At 37.8% G+C, this 18247-nt stretch overlaps 1 gene segment (V, D, J or C); it reads left to right on the top strand.

Moving 5' to 3' along the window:
- Positions 1-3399: 3399 nt before the first annotated feature.
- Positions 3400-11494, top strand: LOC134356076 (Ig lambda-2 chain C region-like). The segment is given in 5 exon segments: positions 3400-4088; positions 4274-4336; positions 7592-7876; positions 8262-8358; positions 10164-11494. Coding segments are annotated over 5 exon segments (501 nt in total).
- Positions 11495-18247: the final 6753 nt, after the last annotated feature.

The following is an 18247-nucleotide window of genomic DNA, read 5'->3' as shown; positions in this document are numbered from 1 at the left end:
TGTAGCAATTCTCCGTATTGGAGATCGTGGAAATATTTGGAAAATTTTATATGACAAGTCTATGTATATTTTAAGAGTTTGCCATTATAAGATGATATATAAATGGTTGGGATGGCTAAATGACGCGCACAGATAAAACAGAGAGGTAATTTGAGAGACAATTTCTATTCTTGGCCAGATTGACAAAACATTTCGTAAAGTATTTGAATCATTTAAATTTCAAAGTATGCAAATGTAAATTGTTATTTAAATAATAAAAAAACTTAAGAATTATTTCAAACTTCCAACAGATATAAAAGCAAAAGAAGGCCAGGGATGAAGATTGAAAGTTTTAATTTCGGAATTCCCCACTCTCTAATTTTCTTACTGGAGTGAATGAAGTGCAAATGAAGAGCCTCGACCCCATTGATGCTGCCTGGCGCACTGAATACCGGTAATGCTTAGTGTGTTGCTCCAGGTTCCAGCCTCGAAATCCTCTTGTCTCAATTTTATTGCCAATTAGATCGGTTTTGGAAAGTACAGTCTTGTCAGTTACTTCACCCACGGAATGCTGGAGGAACTCAGCAGGCCAGGTAGCATCTACGGGGAAAAAAGCGCAGTCGGAGTTTCACCCGAAACGTCGACTGTGCTTTTTTTTCCATAGATGCTGCCTGGCCTGCTGAGTTCCTCCAGCATTTTGTGGGTGTTCCTCGGGTTTCCAGCATCTTCATATTTTCTCTTGTTTGTCATTTACTTAATGTTTTATGTTCAGCCCACTAATTGTAGCGTACCGTCAATCATCTCGATGTTGACGGGAATGCAAATATTCTTATTATTATTTCGTAACAACAGATTTTTGATAAATATTTCAAAGAACTGCAAAAATGTCCATATTTTAATGGCATATCAGGCTATATTCAAAGATTTAAAATGGGGTTAATAATCACAATACTTTGCTTCACAAACAAAAACAATCGGTGTGCAAAACGCTCCCGAGTCCCAAAACAGATACTTGTTAGGGTCACTGTCGAGAATTTTAAAATTAATTTGCGGTTACACGTATAAACACTGTCTTCATTAAATTCAGCATCCTAAAATCTGGTATGCTTTGTTATCAACGGCGTTTTTTGTTTCTTATCTTTGTTCTTCGTTTGCACAGGTCATATCGACCAGGCAGGATCAGGCTAATTGAAAATCTTTCAATGGCATCGTGTTAACTAATGGGTCAATTAATGGGGGCCACGGTAGTGTAGTGGTTAGCGCCATGTTATTACACCTCAGGGCATCAGACTTCAGAGTTCAATTCCAACGTCATCTCCAGGGAGATTGTGCGTTCCTCCCCGTAGAATTCGTGGGTTTTCATCGGGTGCTCCGGCTTCCTCCCACAACCCAAAAATTGGTGATCTGTTCCATGTAAAATGTCGTTGTAAATTGTCCCGTGATTAGGCGAGGATTAAATCGGGGATTGCTGGGGCGGTGCTGCTCAAAGGGCTGGAAACGGGTACTACGCCGTATCCCTAAATTGATAAAAACTGTAAGATTAATTCATAGAAATGTATTCAAAATTATCCACAGTATAAAAAATACAGAACTCTAAAAGGATTATCCTTGCACTTTGAGGAGTACGTGCAAAAGTCCAGATGATAAACAACGGACAATTAGATTACACACAGATGACTGAAATAACATTCTGTGCAGCTCTATATTGTATGCCTTGTTTGTGTATGTTTTCATATGTGCTCAGAATCCAAAATCATAATTTATTGCAGTGTTAATTTATCATAACAACTCTACGTCTTGCAGAATGTAACACATGTTCAAACCAGTTTAATTGTCCTCATTAGTATGCGATCATAAATGAGATATTAATTGGTTCATCATTTTTCCCAAAACAGAACCTGAAGAGGGTAGTTAGTTATTTTCTACCTTCCTTCAAAAGACCAGTCCCATAGAGCGGACGTTTGAAGCTCTTTGTCGTTTCGCAAATAACAAAATAAGTAACCTTATGGTAATTGCTGAAGAAAAATTATTCTCAGTTCTCCGATACTGAGGCTTAAACATATTGCACGCTGTATGAATTGCCCGTATGTTTTACTCAGAAGCATTGTTTCATTGGAAGTTATAAGACCATATGACATAGGAGCAGAATTAGGCCATTTGGCTCATCGAGTCTGCTCCGTCATTCAATTATGGCTGATCATTTCTTCTCCTCCTCAACCCCATTTCCTGGCCTCCTTCTATTAACCTTTGATGCCATGTCCATTGAAGAATCTATCAATCTCTACATTAAGTACACCGAACGATCTGGCCTCCGCAACTGCTCGTGGTAACAAATGCCACAAATTCACCACCTTTTGTTTAAAGAAATTTCTCCACATCTCTGTTTCGAATGGACACCTCTCTATCCTGAGGCTGTTCCCTCTTGTCCTAGACTCTTCTGCCATGAGAAACATCAACTCTGTCTAGGCCTTTCAGCATTCGAAAAGTTTCAATGAGATCCCGGTCATCCTTCTAAATTGCAGCGAGTACAGACCCAGAACCATACGTTCCTCGTATGATAACCCTTTCATTCCTGGAATCACCCTTGTTAACCTCCTCTGGACCCACTCTAGCGCCAGCACAGCTTTTCTAAGATGAGGAGCCCAAAACTGTACACAATACTCAAGGTGCCTTATAAAGCCTCAGCATCACATTCCTGCTCTTTTATTCTGGAGCTCTTGAAATGAATACTAACATTGCATTTGCCTTCCTCACCACCGACTCAACAAACTATCAGGAGGAAATAAATCGACAATAGGAATTATCATCTTGAATACTCACAGTATTCCTAAGGAAGCAGCTGGAGTTCACAAGAGTTCACAAGCTTACAAGAACATAAGAGAAGTAAGGAGAATTACACATGAGGAAAGTGGGGGTAGGACGAGACAGAAATTATCTGGTAAGTAACTGAAAAACAGAGAGAAAAAAGGAAAAGGAAAATTTTCATAATGCGAAAATGAAGATGGAAGGGGAAGAGGCAGTTTGGGTTCAAGACAACATTGGATGCACTGTTTAGGTGTCTTTAAATATCAACCTAATTTTCCTTTAGCAATTAAATGATATGAGTGAACCGTAGAACTGAATTGTATCGGGCTTTACCTCAAACAATACTGTGAAGCATACAAGTGTAATAATGGATTTTGACAAAAACGTTCAAGTATGAATTAGTTATTTCTGCAATACATTTGTTGAATCGAAGTCACCACTTTCCTTTGTGGTGCATATTACAAAATAATTCAAAGAGTTAACTTTGATTGAAATGATACAATATTTCTATTTCAACGTTTTTACCTAGTTGATCAGATTATCCGGCACCTAACACAATCTTAACAGCTACCATACGGATCATGTCTGAATATTAAGGTAATAAATTATATTTATGATTTCCAGAATTAAGAATCTCAATTCAAATGAACAAAAGAACATTTTCTATGATCGCTATTATTGAGTCGGTTTACAGATGTCATAAAAAAGAAGTATGTTCCACAGACTAAATACTGGATAGGTGTTATTGTTTCTTTATAATTAACTGAAGCAAAGTGATTCAATGCCAAATTGATTCTCAGTGTCATCTAGGTACCCCGTATGACTAGTCGGACCATACCTATTCATGTATGAAGAAATACCTTCACTGACACCTTCCTACTAAGTTGTACGGTTATCTTCAGAATCGAGTGCAGAGTTAATTACATGAGGTAGATTTTTAAACTATTACCTCTGAAGTAGTTGGAAGTAACTGGGATAAAACACAGTCAAGATGGATGGATAGATAGATAGATAGATAGGTCCTTTATAGGTGCTTTCCCAAAGGAAATTATGGTGTCACACTACAACATGGTGAGAGGAGATCCAGCCCTAACACCGCCCTCTGCCCAAAACAGAACTATACTCGAAATTCATTATGCTATCACGTGATACCCTTTTGTGGCAATCGAATGTTTTATACATTTGATGATGAAGTTTTATTTATTCACCGAACCGTTGATTCCAAACTGCAGTTCATTTATATTGGAGTATGTCTGCGGAAATTACAGTTCGACACATAGTTCTTCTGCGCACAATTTGGCAAGGTATTCTTACTTCTGATTATCGATGGCTGTTTTTCATTATGCTACCTTGATTGCGCACTGCAAGTTTAATTATAATACATATTCAATTTTTCTCGCTGCCTTTAATTTTAATTCTATATTATGTGTTTCTTTTTTGTCTTTGTCCACAATGTTCGGTTATTGTCTCTGCCGTGTTTATTTTCTAGTAGTCGCTGCTGTAACTTCAGGCAACGTGGATCAATTCCCGAAGGATCTGCACATCTTCCGAGGTGAAAACGTTTCCATGTTTTGCAGATTTCCGATATCTCAAGCTATTCGTGATGTTTATTGGTGGAAAGAGGGCGAGAAGAATTTTATAGAAGCAGACACCAGGAAACACTTTAATGTAAACAAAGGCAGGGGTACATTTTCTCTGCTGGGTGCGACCGTCACAGATATCGGCACTTACTATTGCCAAGTGCTGCAACAGGACCAATCTGTTGGCAATGGAAGTGGCACGCAGTTAACTGTGTTCGGTAAGAGTCTTTATAGCGAGAAATCCATATTTTCAGTCCCATACCAAGTAAATATTGGACATTAAATGAAAATCGTGTAACTCAACAAAAATCCCGTAGCGCTGAATTCATCTTATTCATTGAAAAGTATATTGTGAAGCATACAAGTGGAATAATGGAATTTTAAAAAAACGTTCAAGTATGACTTCGTTATATCTGCAATATATATGTTGAATCGAAGCCACACTTTGTGCTGAATATTACAAAAGGAATCACAGAATTAACTTTAATTTAAATGATGAGACAATATTATCTGGCACCTAACGCAATCTTAACTGTAAACGTAGATAAAGTATCAAGATATGCTGGAAGTAATAAGCAGATCGGCCTGCATCTATGGAGCCACAAAATACACACACACACACCCATGCTTTTTGATTGTTTTATTTTAACTTCAACTTGGAGTAGAATTGTCCATTCGCATTCTACAATTCTGCGCTTCTGTCTGCGTTTATCCTCGTGATATTGGAAAGAGCTTTTCATCCAAAACACTATAACTCCTGTGTATTTCCATTCATCATCAGGTGCCTTGCCGTTCGACGGGGGCGATCACGTCTCTCCATCCATCACGGGCTCTGACACTCCGAATTGAATTTGTTGCCTCCCCTGTTTCTAACCATGATATTAATCCATCTATCATTTTCATTCTGTCTGTCTCTGCTTTTTCATTCCAACTATAACTAAATGTTCTAATGTCTCTTTTCGCATGATGTGTCCAAAGAATTTTGATTGCTGTTTTCTGATTTTTTTAAGTAATGTACGTTTTGTTTTCGTTCTCTGTAGAACTTCTTCGTTGGTTAGCCCGTCCGTATATGATATGCGTAGCATTCTTCTAAGTAACCACATCTCTGCAGCATTGATTCTTTTTTCCATTGCATTTGTGATGGTCCATGACCCTCAGCCATACATCAATATAGGAAGAATATAGCAGCTGAGAGTTCTAAGGCGGATATCAATTGCTATTTTCTCATAAGACGTTTCTCATTTCTGTAAATGCTGTTCTTTCCATTGCTATTCTTGCTTTTATGTCTGTTTCGCATTTGCCATCAGATGTTACCCATGATCCAAGGTAATTGAAGTTGTGGACTTGTTTCAGGATTTCATTTCCCAATACGACCCTGCAGTTTGTGATATCAGGTTTCTTTGATATTACCATTACTTCATTTTTCATTTTGTTTAAGGTTAGGCCAAGTCTTTCGCACTCTGTGTTGATGGTAGATACTAGTTTCTGTAAATTTACTTCACTGGTTGCTCTCAGTACCGTATCATCCGCATAACGGAGGTTGTTGATATTGTATCCTCCTATACTAATTCCAGATGGGTCTTGTGTGGTTCTCATGATGTTTTCTCTGTACAGGGAGAGCGGGTCTGGTGATGGAACACAACCCTGTCTGACACCTCGCTTTATTGGTTGATATTCACCAATCTCGTTTTCCGTCCGTATGGATACACTTTGTTGCCAGTAGAGATTCTTGATTATTCTTAGATCTTTTCCGTCGATATTAATATCCTTAAACATTTTGATGATGACTTGGTGTTTCACTGTGTCAAAGGCTTTTGTGTAGTCAATGAAACAGAGGTATAGGTCTTGACCTTTATTTCCATTATGTAACATTAAAAGGCAATTGTTCCATTTCAGCAAGATAGATTTATCAAATCTCCCACAATGTAATGTATAGCACCATTCCTACTTTAGGACCACTGCTTCAAATCACGAATCCAATATTTTGTTAAATGTCTAGACAAGGACAAATACATGTTGTATCCGTTGAAGAAGAAACCGAGTTCGTTCTTTTCTGCGTTTGTGTTTCTCTAACCTATATGTCCATGGACAACCGTGCAGTCCTGTCAATTTCCGCAGGAAAATTTTGCGTTACTAACAGACTATACAGAAGAAAGTGAAGGAGTGGCAGAATACGTGTACGGAGTTCCGCTTTCACTTTTGTCCCTTTATATCAATGGATGCGATGTTCCATACAACAATACACGTTTGCGTGCATTACACTTTCATGCCATTAGGAGTATCAAGCGCTCAGATCGTTTTCGGAAGAAAAGCTTGCCCGAACTTACAACACCATCCCAGGCACAAATATGCTGCCTAAACAATTGTGAGAGCCCGACTTCCATCCATTTGCATCCTAACACGTGCCTGTAGATAACTGCAATTTTTCACACATTTTGGTCCTTGAAGTTAAGAAGATATTTAACGTCAACTCAGATCGCATACTGCATCTGGCATTCCCACAGAGCTGCGACCCAGAGCTCGAAAGTTACCATTTCTTACCAGATTCGTATTCTTTGAGTATTGCTTGAAATCATTCTTTTAGATTCCCGTAGAGTAGTTTAGAAACTAGGAATAAACTAAAAAAGTTTAAAACCACAGTGCGGTAACTTGTCATAATTGTTATGGTCCGGTCCGTGAAGTCCGCATTCCGGTTCACGGTCCTGTCCGTGGATTCAGGACTCCAGGTCTTCCACTGTCCCTTGTTTTGTTTGAGTTAATCATAGGCACCTGATTGCCATCTTTGAGCTTGGAATATAAGTAGCCTTGGGGTCGACTGTGGGCTGCTGGTATGTCTTGTCAAGATTTCCTGGGAGCAACCTGCCATCTTTAAGCCGTGTTGGAGAACCATCGCTTCATGGAGCCTTGCTGTTGGTAGTCGGAACTGTCGTTGCTGTATGGATTCGGCTGTTTCCCGGGCCAGCTGAGTGGCTGCTAGCCACTCCGATCTAGGTAGGGATCCGGCTGTTTCCGTAGCCAGCTTAGGCTGCTGGCCGAACTGAGACTCGGAGCTGCCCCAATGCAGAGATGGAACTGTCTGACGTTCTTCAGTGTCTGTGTCTTGCATTTGGGTCCGTTCCCAACGCCCCATTGTGACAATAATAGCAATAGACATTCTCATGCGAAGTAAACAAGCAGATGTTCAATGCAAATAAACCAAAATAACGAATATATCTTTTCTATTAAAGCTTCCCCTATACCCTTGAAAATAGTTCCCGTTGAAGGAACCTCGTTGCGTTCTCAGAGACTAGAATGCAAAACGTCTGCGTTTTATCCGGAAAAAATTGAAATCTCCTGGCGAAGAAATAATGAGGAAATACTGAACGGAATAGAAATTGTGAAAAACAGGAGTGAGGAAGGGTTGTATGAAGCTTCCAGTTTTTTGGAAGAAACCAAACCTGCTGTTTACACCTGCTTGGTATCACATGCCACGCTCACGGTACCGGCGGCGCTCAGCTACATCAGCAAAAAAGGTAAGGCTGCAAGCAGTTGTAACAGGGATCGTTTTTGCAGGTTCAACAAGATTAGGATGGATATCGACAGTATTTCATACAAACTAAGAATAGAGCTAAGAATTCTTAGAAACTAAGAATTTTGTATATATATACAAAACTGTATTTATTCATATGAAAGAAGAATGTACAAGATACATAGTAGCGAATATATCATGTAGGGCACAGAGATGTTGCTATTTTCCTAAATGTATTTCTTTGTATGGGCTATGGGTAAGCCTAGTAATTTCTAAGGTAGGGACATGTTCAGCACAACTTTGTGTGCCGAACGGCCTGTATTGTGCTGTGGGTTTTCTATTTTTCTATGTTATGCACTTCACATCTGCTTATTTCTCTCTTGAATAAGATGCAGATAAAATCCTGATTATCGGATGTGCTGTGGGTGGATTGGTAATTTTAGTCCTGACAGTAATTTTGGTGACTCAGAAGAACAAATCGACATGGTAAGAATTGCTTACGGTTTCCAATGCTTTCGTTTCTAGCTTGTTGTTTCCAAATGACACGATAACGGCGCTTAACAAAATTAAATATTAGAACGAAACGGGCCTAACTTGTATCATGCCCCTGACAAATTAATCAGATGCCTGATAATAAACCTAAATCATCAAATACAAATATTTTATTCAACAAACAACCATATGTTGTTGGTTATATTTTACAACTTGTTATTATATCATTGCAGCTCCACATATTAAAATATGAATAGGTCATCACTTTCTGTTCTCAAATCAGTTGATAGCTAATTGCCGACCGATAAATATTCCCTCGTTAAATTCCAATTATAATTTTGAATATATAACATGGCTGCGGTGACATCAGCCATTTACATTTTCATTCAAATTCAAGATCTAATCGAAATCGGCAAAGGGGATATAATTCACGAAAGGGGAGGGCGAATGTAATCCACAAAATACAACATTGAAATAACGGGTATTGCTACACACCTCCATAAAGTACTTTCAGACGATCTTACTTTGGATAATAAAATCGATTTCATCACGATATGATGTTCATCCTATTGATTTATGGCTGTTTTTCCCCTTTCCTTTCGAAGTAAGTATAACTCTTTGGTATGAGGCGAGAAGCAAATTTAGGGAGAAGAAACTGTTTTTTCTTGGTTTCTGAAGATGGTAGACTGGTAAAAGAAGCAAATATCATGTTAATTCATTAGAATTTTAGAACTTCGCTGGACAGAAAGAAGCCAGATTGACTGCATTTACTGTTTATTTGCAAAATACATACAATGAGCATTTCAACTTTCCTCGTAAATCAGCGTTGAGCATTCATTCAGGAATATAAATGGCTCATAAGTTTTAAATGCTTGTGAAAAGATGTGGAGCGTGGATCTTAAAGGGGAGCTTTTGCATGTATTCGTGGATAGTCAGGAATGTTTTAAATACTTGACATGACGATTCCAAACATTTTACAATAGTGTAAATCCTATGATATTTTGGGACATTAACTGCAAAGTTTAAACATCTTCGTGTCCGGAAGTGAAAACAGGTTCCCTTTCACCCTTTTGGCCCTTTTCCATAGTTAGCAATATTTTTGCCTTACTTTGGATCTATGCTTGATGATTGATGATTTCATTAAAATTAACTTTAAAATTAAAAAGGGAAAACTCCGGGGAAATTTCAATCTAGATAGCTCCATAAATTGCATTGCAAAATTATGACCACCTGATAATACCTCTAAAGATGCAACAGTACCTCGCCTTCAGGTTACTCACCTAAAGACTGAAGTGACTGCAAAACAGGACGATCTGAGACGCAGGGAACAAAGATTTAGCTTTCAATTACTAAGTATGGGGTTTTTGCTCGAACTCCATTTCCCAGAATTTCTTACCAGTACTCGCACAAGCTCACTGTAAAACTCGTGGACACAGCAATTTGACCGTCGCCGATCCTTAAAATGATCATTTGCAACATTAGTATCTCAATGCGTCGGTTGCATAAAGGCTGCTTTGATCATAGCATTCAGCTGCTCACTTAACTACTATGTAATAACGTTCATATGAAAGGTTGGATGTCAAAATGAGAACGAGTATTGTTTTGTGGGCTAGGACCTTAGCAAAGTATTACAGCAGGAAAGTGAAATCAGAAAAAGGAAGTATTTAAAAAGGACAAAAAATATGGTTAGTGTATCGCTGATTATCTGAGAATACACGTATTGCCATTTTGTTTCAAGTACAATTGCCTCTGTAATCACTGCATGATAAAGTAATGAACGATGTGATTTACTTTTACAGACCACAAGACATGAAATTAACAAGTTGGTTTAGGCCACTATGCATCTTCCCAGTTCCAGCAACGTATCAGCATTTATCGAGAAAGACGAACGACAGCAGATTTTAAATAAGGCGAGAAGCTGATAATCGAAGCAATCTTCCGTAACGTGAACTATGAACAAACACAGGCCCAATAAATTGCTAGCTTCATTTAAATGTAGTTGTGGTTAATAAGGATAATGGAGGATTTTGAAGTGTCTCTTAAGCCTTCCTTGAGCTGATTCTTGGGCGGAAATGCCCGCCGGCAAATGAGTAATCACCATTCAGTGCTGAAAATGTGGAGAAAAATGCCAGTTGGAACGGAGAAAAGCAAAGCTTTGTTTTTGTCCCTTTACATTGTTTTAAAGGTGAATGGTATCGCTGGCAGCATGTTTGTCAAAAAATATCGGCGTTTTCCTGTCAAACTTATTTCTTAATGGTGACAACAAAATGGCAACTTATTCAAATTTTGAGACAATCTAAATGTGATACTTGCACTGTCCTTGAATAATCGACATATGCTGTAATGCAGCAGGAAATTTCAAGTTGCATCCCTGGCCCATTATTGCAAATGAATTCTTCAGGTTTGCTTAATCACGTGTTCCACCCTAGATGGAAGGCCGGTTGTTCAAATTCATAATCGTTAAAAAAGAAATGGCCTTTAGGTACCAGCTCATCAACGAGCAACGCATTAGGAAATTGTGTTTCTCCGGTAAAGTCTGCTCTACATCTAAGTGAACGGCTGTCAGCAGAGAATGTGAATTTCCATCCATACATACATCATAATCGCGTGTCATCTTTACTAACTATCACTGAGGTATCTAAAAAAGTAGCCACGGAATATATTTTTGTATGTTCGAGATCTTTTGCTGTTGTAGACCATCCACATCAACGTGTTGTACGTTCAGAGATGCTCTTCTGTACACCACTATTGTAATATGTGGTTTCTGTCGACCTCCTGTCAGCTTGAATCAATCTAGCCACTTTCCACTGAACTCTTTCAATAACAACACGTTTTCACCCACAAGACAGCCGTTCACTGGTTGTTGTTTTACACACCACTCTCTTTAAGTATGAGAGACTGTTGTGTGTGACGATCCCAGGAGAACAGCAGTTTTTGAGATATCCAAATAATCCGGTCTGGCATCAACAATCATTCCACGGTCAAAATTATTTATTCCCCATTCTGGTGTTTGGTCTGAACAACAACTGAACTTCTTGACCATATCTGTACCTTTTTATGCATCACTTTGCGCCATATGATCGGCTGATTGGATATTTGCATTAATGATCAGGTGTAAAGGTGTACTTAATAAAATGGCCAATGCTAATCTACATTTTAGAACTGTGCCGGTAACAGAATAACATGTAGATTTGGGATTCAGACACAATGTGGGGGATGTTGAATATGACTAGCTGCAACGAGAGGTTGGAGGTGGCTCAATAGAGAAGACAGTTTACCTTCTGACAAGACAGAGATTCCAATGCCATATCTGGAACTTTAATGCTCTGCAGACAACGAGAAAAGCAACATACCCATATACGAGTTGGAGCAGAAGTAGAGCAACTGGAACATGTTTTGCCACTCAACAAAATCCTGCCTCTGAGTGCAGATTTTATTCAAATCTTTCAAATCGTTCAAAAATATTGTTTTCAATGTTTTGTTTCAGGAGTTCCAAAGACTTGCGGAACTCTGAGAGCAATTTATTTTTCCTCACATGAGGATATAAGCTTTTCATAGCCACCCTTTTTAGAACTACCCGCCCCCCCTTCACCTTTAGATCACATACATATAAATCAATTCCACTTTTGTTTTTCTAAACTTCAGCGAATGTATACTTAACCGGTTAAACATGCCTTATCCGACTACTCGCCCAGTCTATTGATCATTTACATCCACGATCACTCTGAGCTGTTTCCAACATATTTACAACTTCCCTTAAATTAAAGTACACAGTTCAAAGTAAGCTTATTTTCAGAGCACTTATATGTCACCATATACTACCCTGAGATTCATTTACTTGTGGTCGTTCATAATAGAACACAAATGCAATAGAATCAATGGAAAATTGCAAACAAACAGAAAGATAAAGAACCAATGTGCAAAATAAGACAAACTGTGCAAATACACACAAAACAAATATATAGTAATCATCATAAATATTTTAGTAAGTAAACAATACTGAGATCATGAGTCATAGGGTACTTGAAAGTGAGTCCATAGTTAGTAAATTCAGTTCACTATTCAGGTGATTGAAATTATCCTCGCTGATTCAGGAGCCTGATGGTTGAAGGGTAATAATTGTTCCGCAACTTGGTGCTGTGGCATGTAAGCTCCTGTACCTCCTTTCCGGGGGCTGCAGGGAGAAGAGAGCAAAACTGAGCACAGTGCTCCAGACGTGATGCCATCTGTATAAATGCTCTATTCATCTGAAGTCTTACTTCCTATTTTTATATTTATTTTCCCTCAAAACCAAAATGATATTCTTTTAACTTTGCAAACTACTTGACGCAGCTTCATAGTAGACTGCTGCGAATCATGCATCAGGTCATCCATGTCTTAGAGCTTTGCAACCTTCATCATTCAGGTTACACGCTTGTCTGGGCCGATGGTGTCGTGGTATCGCATCTATCTTATCGAGAGGTCACAGGTTCGAATCCTGTCGTCTCCCTGCGCACGTTTCAACCATGCTGGGTCAACATGCAGAGCAGGAACAGAGAAAGACGGTTCCGCCCATCTTGTTTCGTCCATCAATAACATCAACGTAGACCTGACTGTGGCCTCAAGTCCTCATTCCTCCGTACGCCAACAATGTCTCTAGTTCAGGTTTACCTTGAATCTAATTGCTCCATGAGGCGAGGGAAGAGATTCCTGAGCCTCTGGCTAGGATCTTTATGTCCTCGGGAATGGTACCGGAGGATTGAAGGGAGGTGAATGTTGTCCCATTGCCCAAAAAAGGAAATAGGGATAGTCCGGGTAATTATAGACCAGGGAGACTTACATCTGTGGTGGGAAAGCTGTTGGAAAAGATTCTTAGAGATAGGATCTATGGGTATTTGGAGAATCCTGGTCTGATCAGGGACAGTCAACATTATTTGACAATATTTGACCGTCATAAAAGTCAAATTGAGTTCCTTTTCCCAATCTTGTTTAATCTTAAATAAAGGCTGCTTATCCCATTGTAATAATAAAAAATATAAATTCTTCCAACAGAACCCTTCATCGAAGGGTTCGTACTTATAATAGTGTCTAACAGGTCAGCATCCAATATGTCAGGAAAATTACTTAAATATTTTTGTAAAAAAATGTCTAACTTGAAGGTATTGTAAAAAGTGTGAGTATGAAAGAGAATATTTATCAACTAATTGTTCAAAAGACATCAATCTATCTTCTTTAAATAAATCCAAAAAAGAATTAATACATTTATTTTTCCAAAGTAAACAACTGGATCCTTAAAGAGGCTTAAAAAAGTAATTCCGATAAATTAAACTAAAAAGTTTAAATTTTTTAAGATTAAAAAAATTGCAGAACTGGAGCCAAATTCATAAAGAATGCTTAATCATAGGGTATAGGTTTAAATTAGCAACTTTAGCTAATTGTATAGGTAAAGAAACTCCCAATAACGAGGTTGAATAAAGCTGTTTCACAGCTTTCAATTCCAGGTCTACCCAAATTGGCCGATCATTCTTATCAATCCAATCTAACCAAAAGGACATGGATCGCACATTAACAGCCCAGTAATACATTCTTAAATTAGGTAAAGTGAGACCTCTATCCTTTTTCAGATTTTGTAAGTGACATTTACTAATTCTTGGTCTTTTATTATTCCAAATAAAAGATAAAATAATAGAATCAAACCGATCGAAAAACTTCTTAGTCAAAAAACAGGGAAATTCTGAAATAAATATTTAAAAAATTGGTAAAATCATCATTTTGACTATATGGATATGACCAACAAGTGAAAATGTAAGTGGACTCCATCTACTAAATAAATAATTCATAGAGTCTACCAAGGGAAAGAAATTGGCTTTATAAAGATCCTTATTTTTTTTAGTGATTATAACACCTAAATATCTAAAAGAATCCGTGACTTTGAAAGGAGTATTATCATATATAGAGACAGATTCATTTAAAGGAAACAATTCACTTATACTAAAATTTATTTTATATCCAGAAAAATCTCCAAATTCATTGAATAATTTTACCAAGGCATGAATAGATTCCTCGGGATTAGATATTGTTACGAGAATACACATAAAATTAAGATGTTTGCTGGCCTGGGCTAGCATCAGTGGCATCAGCAGTTGGTCTGCCACCTGCCCTCAGGGGAAGGAGAGATAAGGAACAATGGAGCAGCGTCTGGAGATGTGTAATGAAGGGACGTGGGAGAGAGAGAGCTGTCTGGAGCGGCTCCCCCTTTGAACCCTGAACTGTTTGAAGTGATGGACAGGCGATACCCCAGCAGGGGGATAAAAGGGGACCGGTTTGCTAAGGCGGGACACACGCCACCCGAGGTAACGAGACCCTGGAAGCGGTGCGCCTCTCACGAGTGGGTGAGAAGTATCAGACAACGACCAGGGTGGAAAGGTACGATCAGCGGGAACCCGGTGTGTGTCCGCCTTTGCCTGGGTGCCGGGTTCACTGCAGAGGATCGACCGCATCTGGAGGAGGGGTCACAGTCGGTGACCTCAGGTGATATCACCAAGGACCTGCCCAAAAGTTGCTTGTGAGCAATATCGCCGGTCTGTGAGTGAAGCAGTGTTCTGAATGATCAGTTGTTCCTGTTCTATCTCTCTCTTCCCCCACGTTGTCCATCGTCATGGCAACGATTACTGCAAACTGAACTTTGAGTCACTTTGAAATTTGGTCATTTACCCCTAGACAACGATAGAGCTTGATTGATGCTGTTATCTTAATTCTGTGCACATGTGTGTTTATCATCGCTGAACTTTTGCATTTATTATCCTTTCGATTACCGTGTTGCTTGTTTCTTTAATAAAACTTTCTTAGTTCTAGTACTCCAGACTCCAACTGAGTGATCCATTTCTGCTGGTTTGGCAACCCAGTTACGGGGTACGTAACAATATATAAACCAATAAATCGTCAGCGTAAAGAGAGAGCTTATGAATGGTCTCATTCACAAAACTCCCTTGAATATTTTTAGCTTTACGTACAGCAATATCAAGGGGTTCTAATATTAAATTAAATAACAAAGGACTTAATGGACAACCTTGTCTCATCCCCCATGAAAGCTGAAAAAAGGAGACCTACAGTTGTTAGTGACAACAGTAGCAATAGGAGCTTTATATATCATTCTAATCCAATTATTAGTATTAACACCAAAGCCAAATTTCTCTAAAACATTAAATAAATATTTCCATTCAACTCGATCGAACGTTTTTACAGCATCCAAAGAGACGACGCATTGTGGAGTTTTAAAAGCGGACTAATATATAACCTTAAATAGTCTCCCAACATTTGAAAAAGAATAACGACCGTTTATAAAGCCCGTTTGATCATTAAAAGTTATTTTACCCAAAATATTCTCTGACCGATTGGCCATTACCTTTGACATAATCTTAGCATCGACATTCAGTCATGAAATAGATCCTCATGAGGCATAGTCAATAGGATTTTCATACTTTTTATTAATTAAAGAAATAGAAGCCTCATAGAAAGTAGAGGGTAAATCACCTTTCACAAATGAATCCTTAAACATTTCCAACATATACAGAGAAAGAAATGTTCCAAATTTTTTTGTAAAATTCTACAGGATAGCCATCAAGTCCAGGGGCCTTAACAGATTGCATTGAAAAAACAGCTTCATGAATTTCGGTTTCAGTAATTTGGGCATCAAGAGTTTTTTGATCCTCAACAGAAATTTTAGGAAAAGCAATCTTTCATAAGAAAGCATTCATTTCAGAAGAATCTACTGGTCATTGAGAGTTGTAAAGTTCAGTATAAAAGTCTTGAAAAATCTTATTAATTACTTCATATTCCCAAGCCAGAGTACCATCTTTCCTACGAATTTTCAAAATTTGCCTTTTGGCTCTAGCTGTTTTTAATTGAGATGTTTATTACTTTTGTCTACAAACATATAAAATTGGCTCTTTAACTTCAGCAAATTGCATTGATTGAAGTTCCACCCTTTGTTTGAATAAATCAATATTAGGGGAAATAGCATAAATATTATCTAAGTCTTTAATTTGTTTTGAAATCTTATCTAATTCTGCATTAGTCTGTTTTTTAAGCTTAGCTGAATAAGAAATGAACAGACCACGTAAAAAGCTTTAAATGCTATATAATTAATTTGGACTTACCCCCTGTATCATTAAAAAGAAAAAAATCTTTTATCTGGGTTTCAATGAAACTGACAAGGTCGGAGTTTTGCAGTAATGTCTGAGACATGCACCATGGTGGACGGCCAAGAATTACATCATCAAATTCAAAAGACAAGCTCAAAGGCACATGATAAGATATAGCAATAGTGTCATATTCACAATTTTTAACACTAGGTAAGAAGTGGGGATCGATTATAATATAATCGATCCTCGAATAATTTTATAAACATATGAAAAGAAAGAATATTCTCTGTTATCAGGGTGCAAATACCTCCATAATTCGATCAATCCAAAATCGGTCAAAAAGGAGATAATAAGTGACGCAGAGCGATTTGGAAGTCGCTGATTGGTTGAGCTCTTGTCAATCAAAGGATTTAAACAACAGTTAAAATCCACGCCCATTATCAAAATACATTCATTTAAATCAGGCGGTAAAGCAAATACCTTTTTAAAAAAAAGAAGGATCATCTAATTTAGGACCGTACAGATTGACCAAAACAACTTTTCTGTTGCAGATCACTCCTTTAATAATTAAAAATCTACAATTAGAATCTGACTCAATATCTTCCTGAGTATTGGATTTAATAAAGATGGACACGCCTTTAGTTTTACTCTGAGAAGTGGAGTGAAACTGCAAATTCCTCCACCATCTAAAAACTCTATTTTGATCTCCCGCCCTGATATGTGTTTCTTGAGCAAAAATTAAATCAGGTTGGAATCGATTAATAATTTTAAACGTCTTCTTTCGTTTGATAGGATGATTCCAACCACGTACATTCCAATTTACTATATGAATCCGTTTAAATACCATACTATAATTTTATTCTACTTTACACATGCGCAGAGCACATACCAATACGGGATGATCAAAAATGGCGGCGATGAAGAATGCGACTACATAGAGAACACGCATGCTCCGGAACCACTTAATGGGGAAAAAACTCCTAACTGTAACCCCACCCTCGTCCCCCCAAAGCCCAGAAAAACTTATGATAGAATACGAAGCCATGGACCGCTCTGTCTGTACAGGAAAAGAATAAAAGGATTTTCTCTCCCTCCCCCCAGTTAAAAAAAACGACTGACCTTGTAAGAAAAACAATAAAGTCTCAACAAGGGAAAGTATTTACATTCCAGCATCTATTAAACAAGAAGGAACCAAAATAATGTTATCTCTTAAAAAGAAAAAAACGGTGCCATTTTTAATATAACATTAAATCCCTAAAAACATCTTTAAATTCGTTTATAAGACGCTATAATAATGCAGAAAAAAGTTGATAGCATATTTAACCTAACTAAATTTCCAAAAATACCAATTAATAATATTATAAGTAATTGAACCCTCCGCTAAATATATAAATAGAAAGAAGCTCCATTAGTAGGAAAAACTAACAATTAGTTAATTAAGAAAGAAACATAAAAGAACATCAGAGCAGATATTCGGTTAAAGAAACAAGTCCCTTTATCTTCTTTTGTCAGTCGAATGTATGTGTGACCATTTAAACAGTCATACTTGAACCATAGATCTTCTTTCCAAAGAAAAACCAATAATATGCAATAATGAACAAATCTCCTTATTTTCTTGTATTAGTCTCTCAATGGAATATCCAAGTAATCTTCATAAATCTTCTTTCCGAAATGTCAATAATATACAGATAACCAAATAACCTTTCAGATAGTTCATTCGGTAGCGGCGGCAGGTATAACTTGAATGAACTCCAGTGCGG

The sequence above is a fragment of the Mobula hypostoma genome, chromosome 14 (genome assembly GCF_963921235.1).
Source record: "Mobula hypostoma chromosome 14, sMobHyp1.1, whole genome shotgun sequence".
Lineage (NCBI taxonomy): Eukaryota > Metazoa > Chordata > Chondrichthyes > Myliobatiformes > Myliobatidae > Mobula > Mobula hypostoma.
The sequence above is the reverse complement of the archived record's forward strand: the minus strand, read 5'-3'. Positions and strand labels throughout refer to the sequence as shown.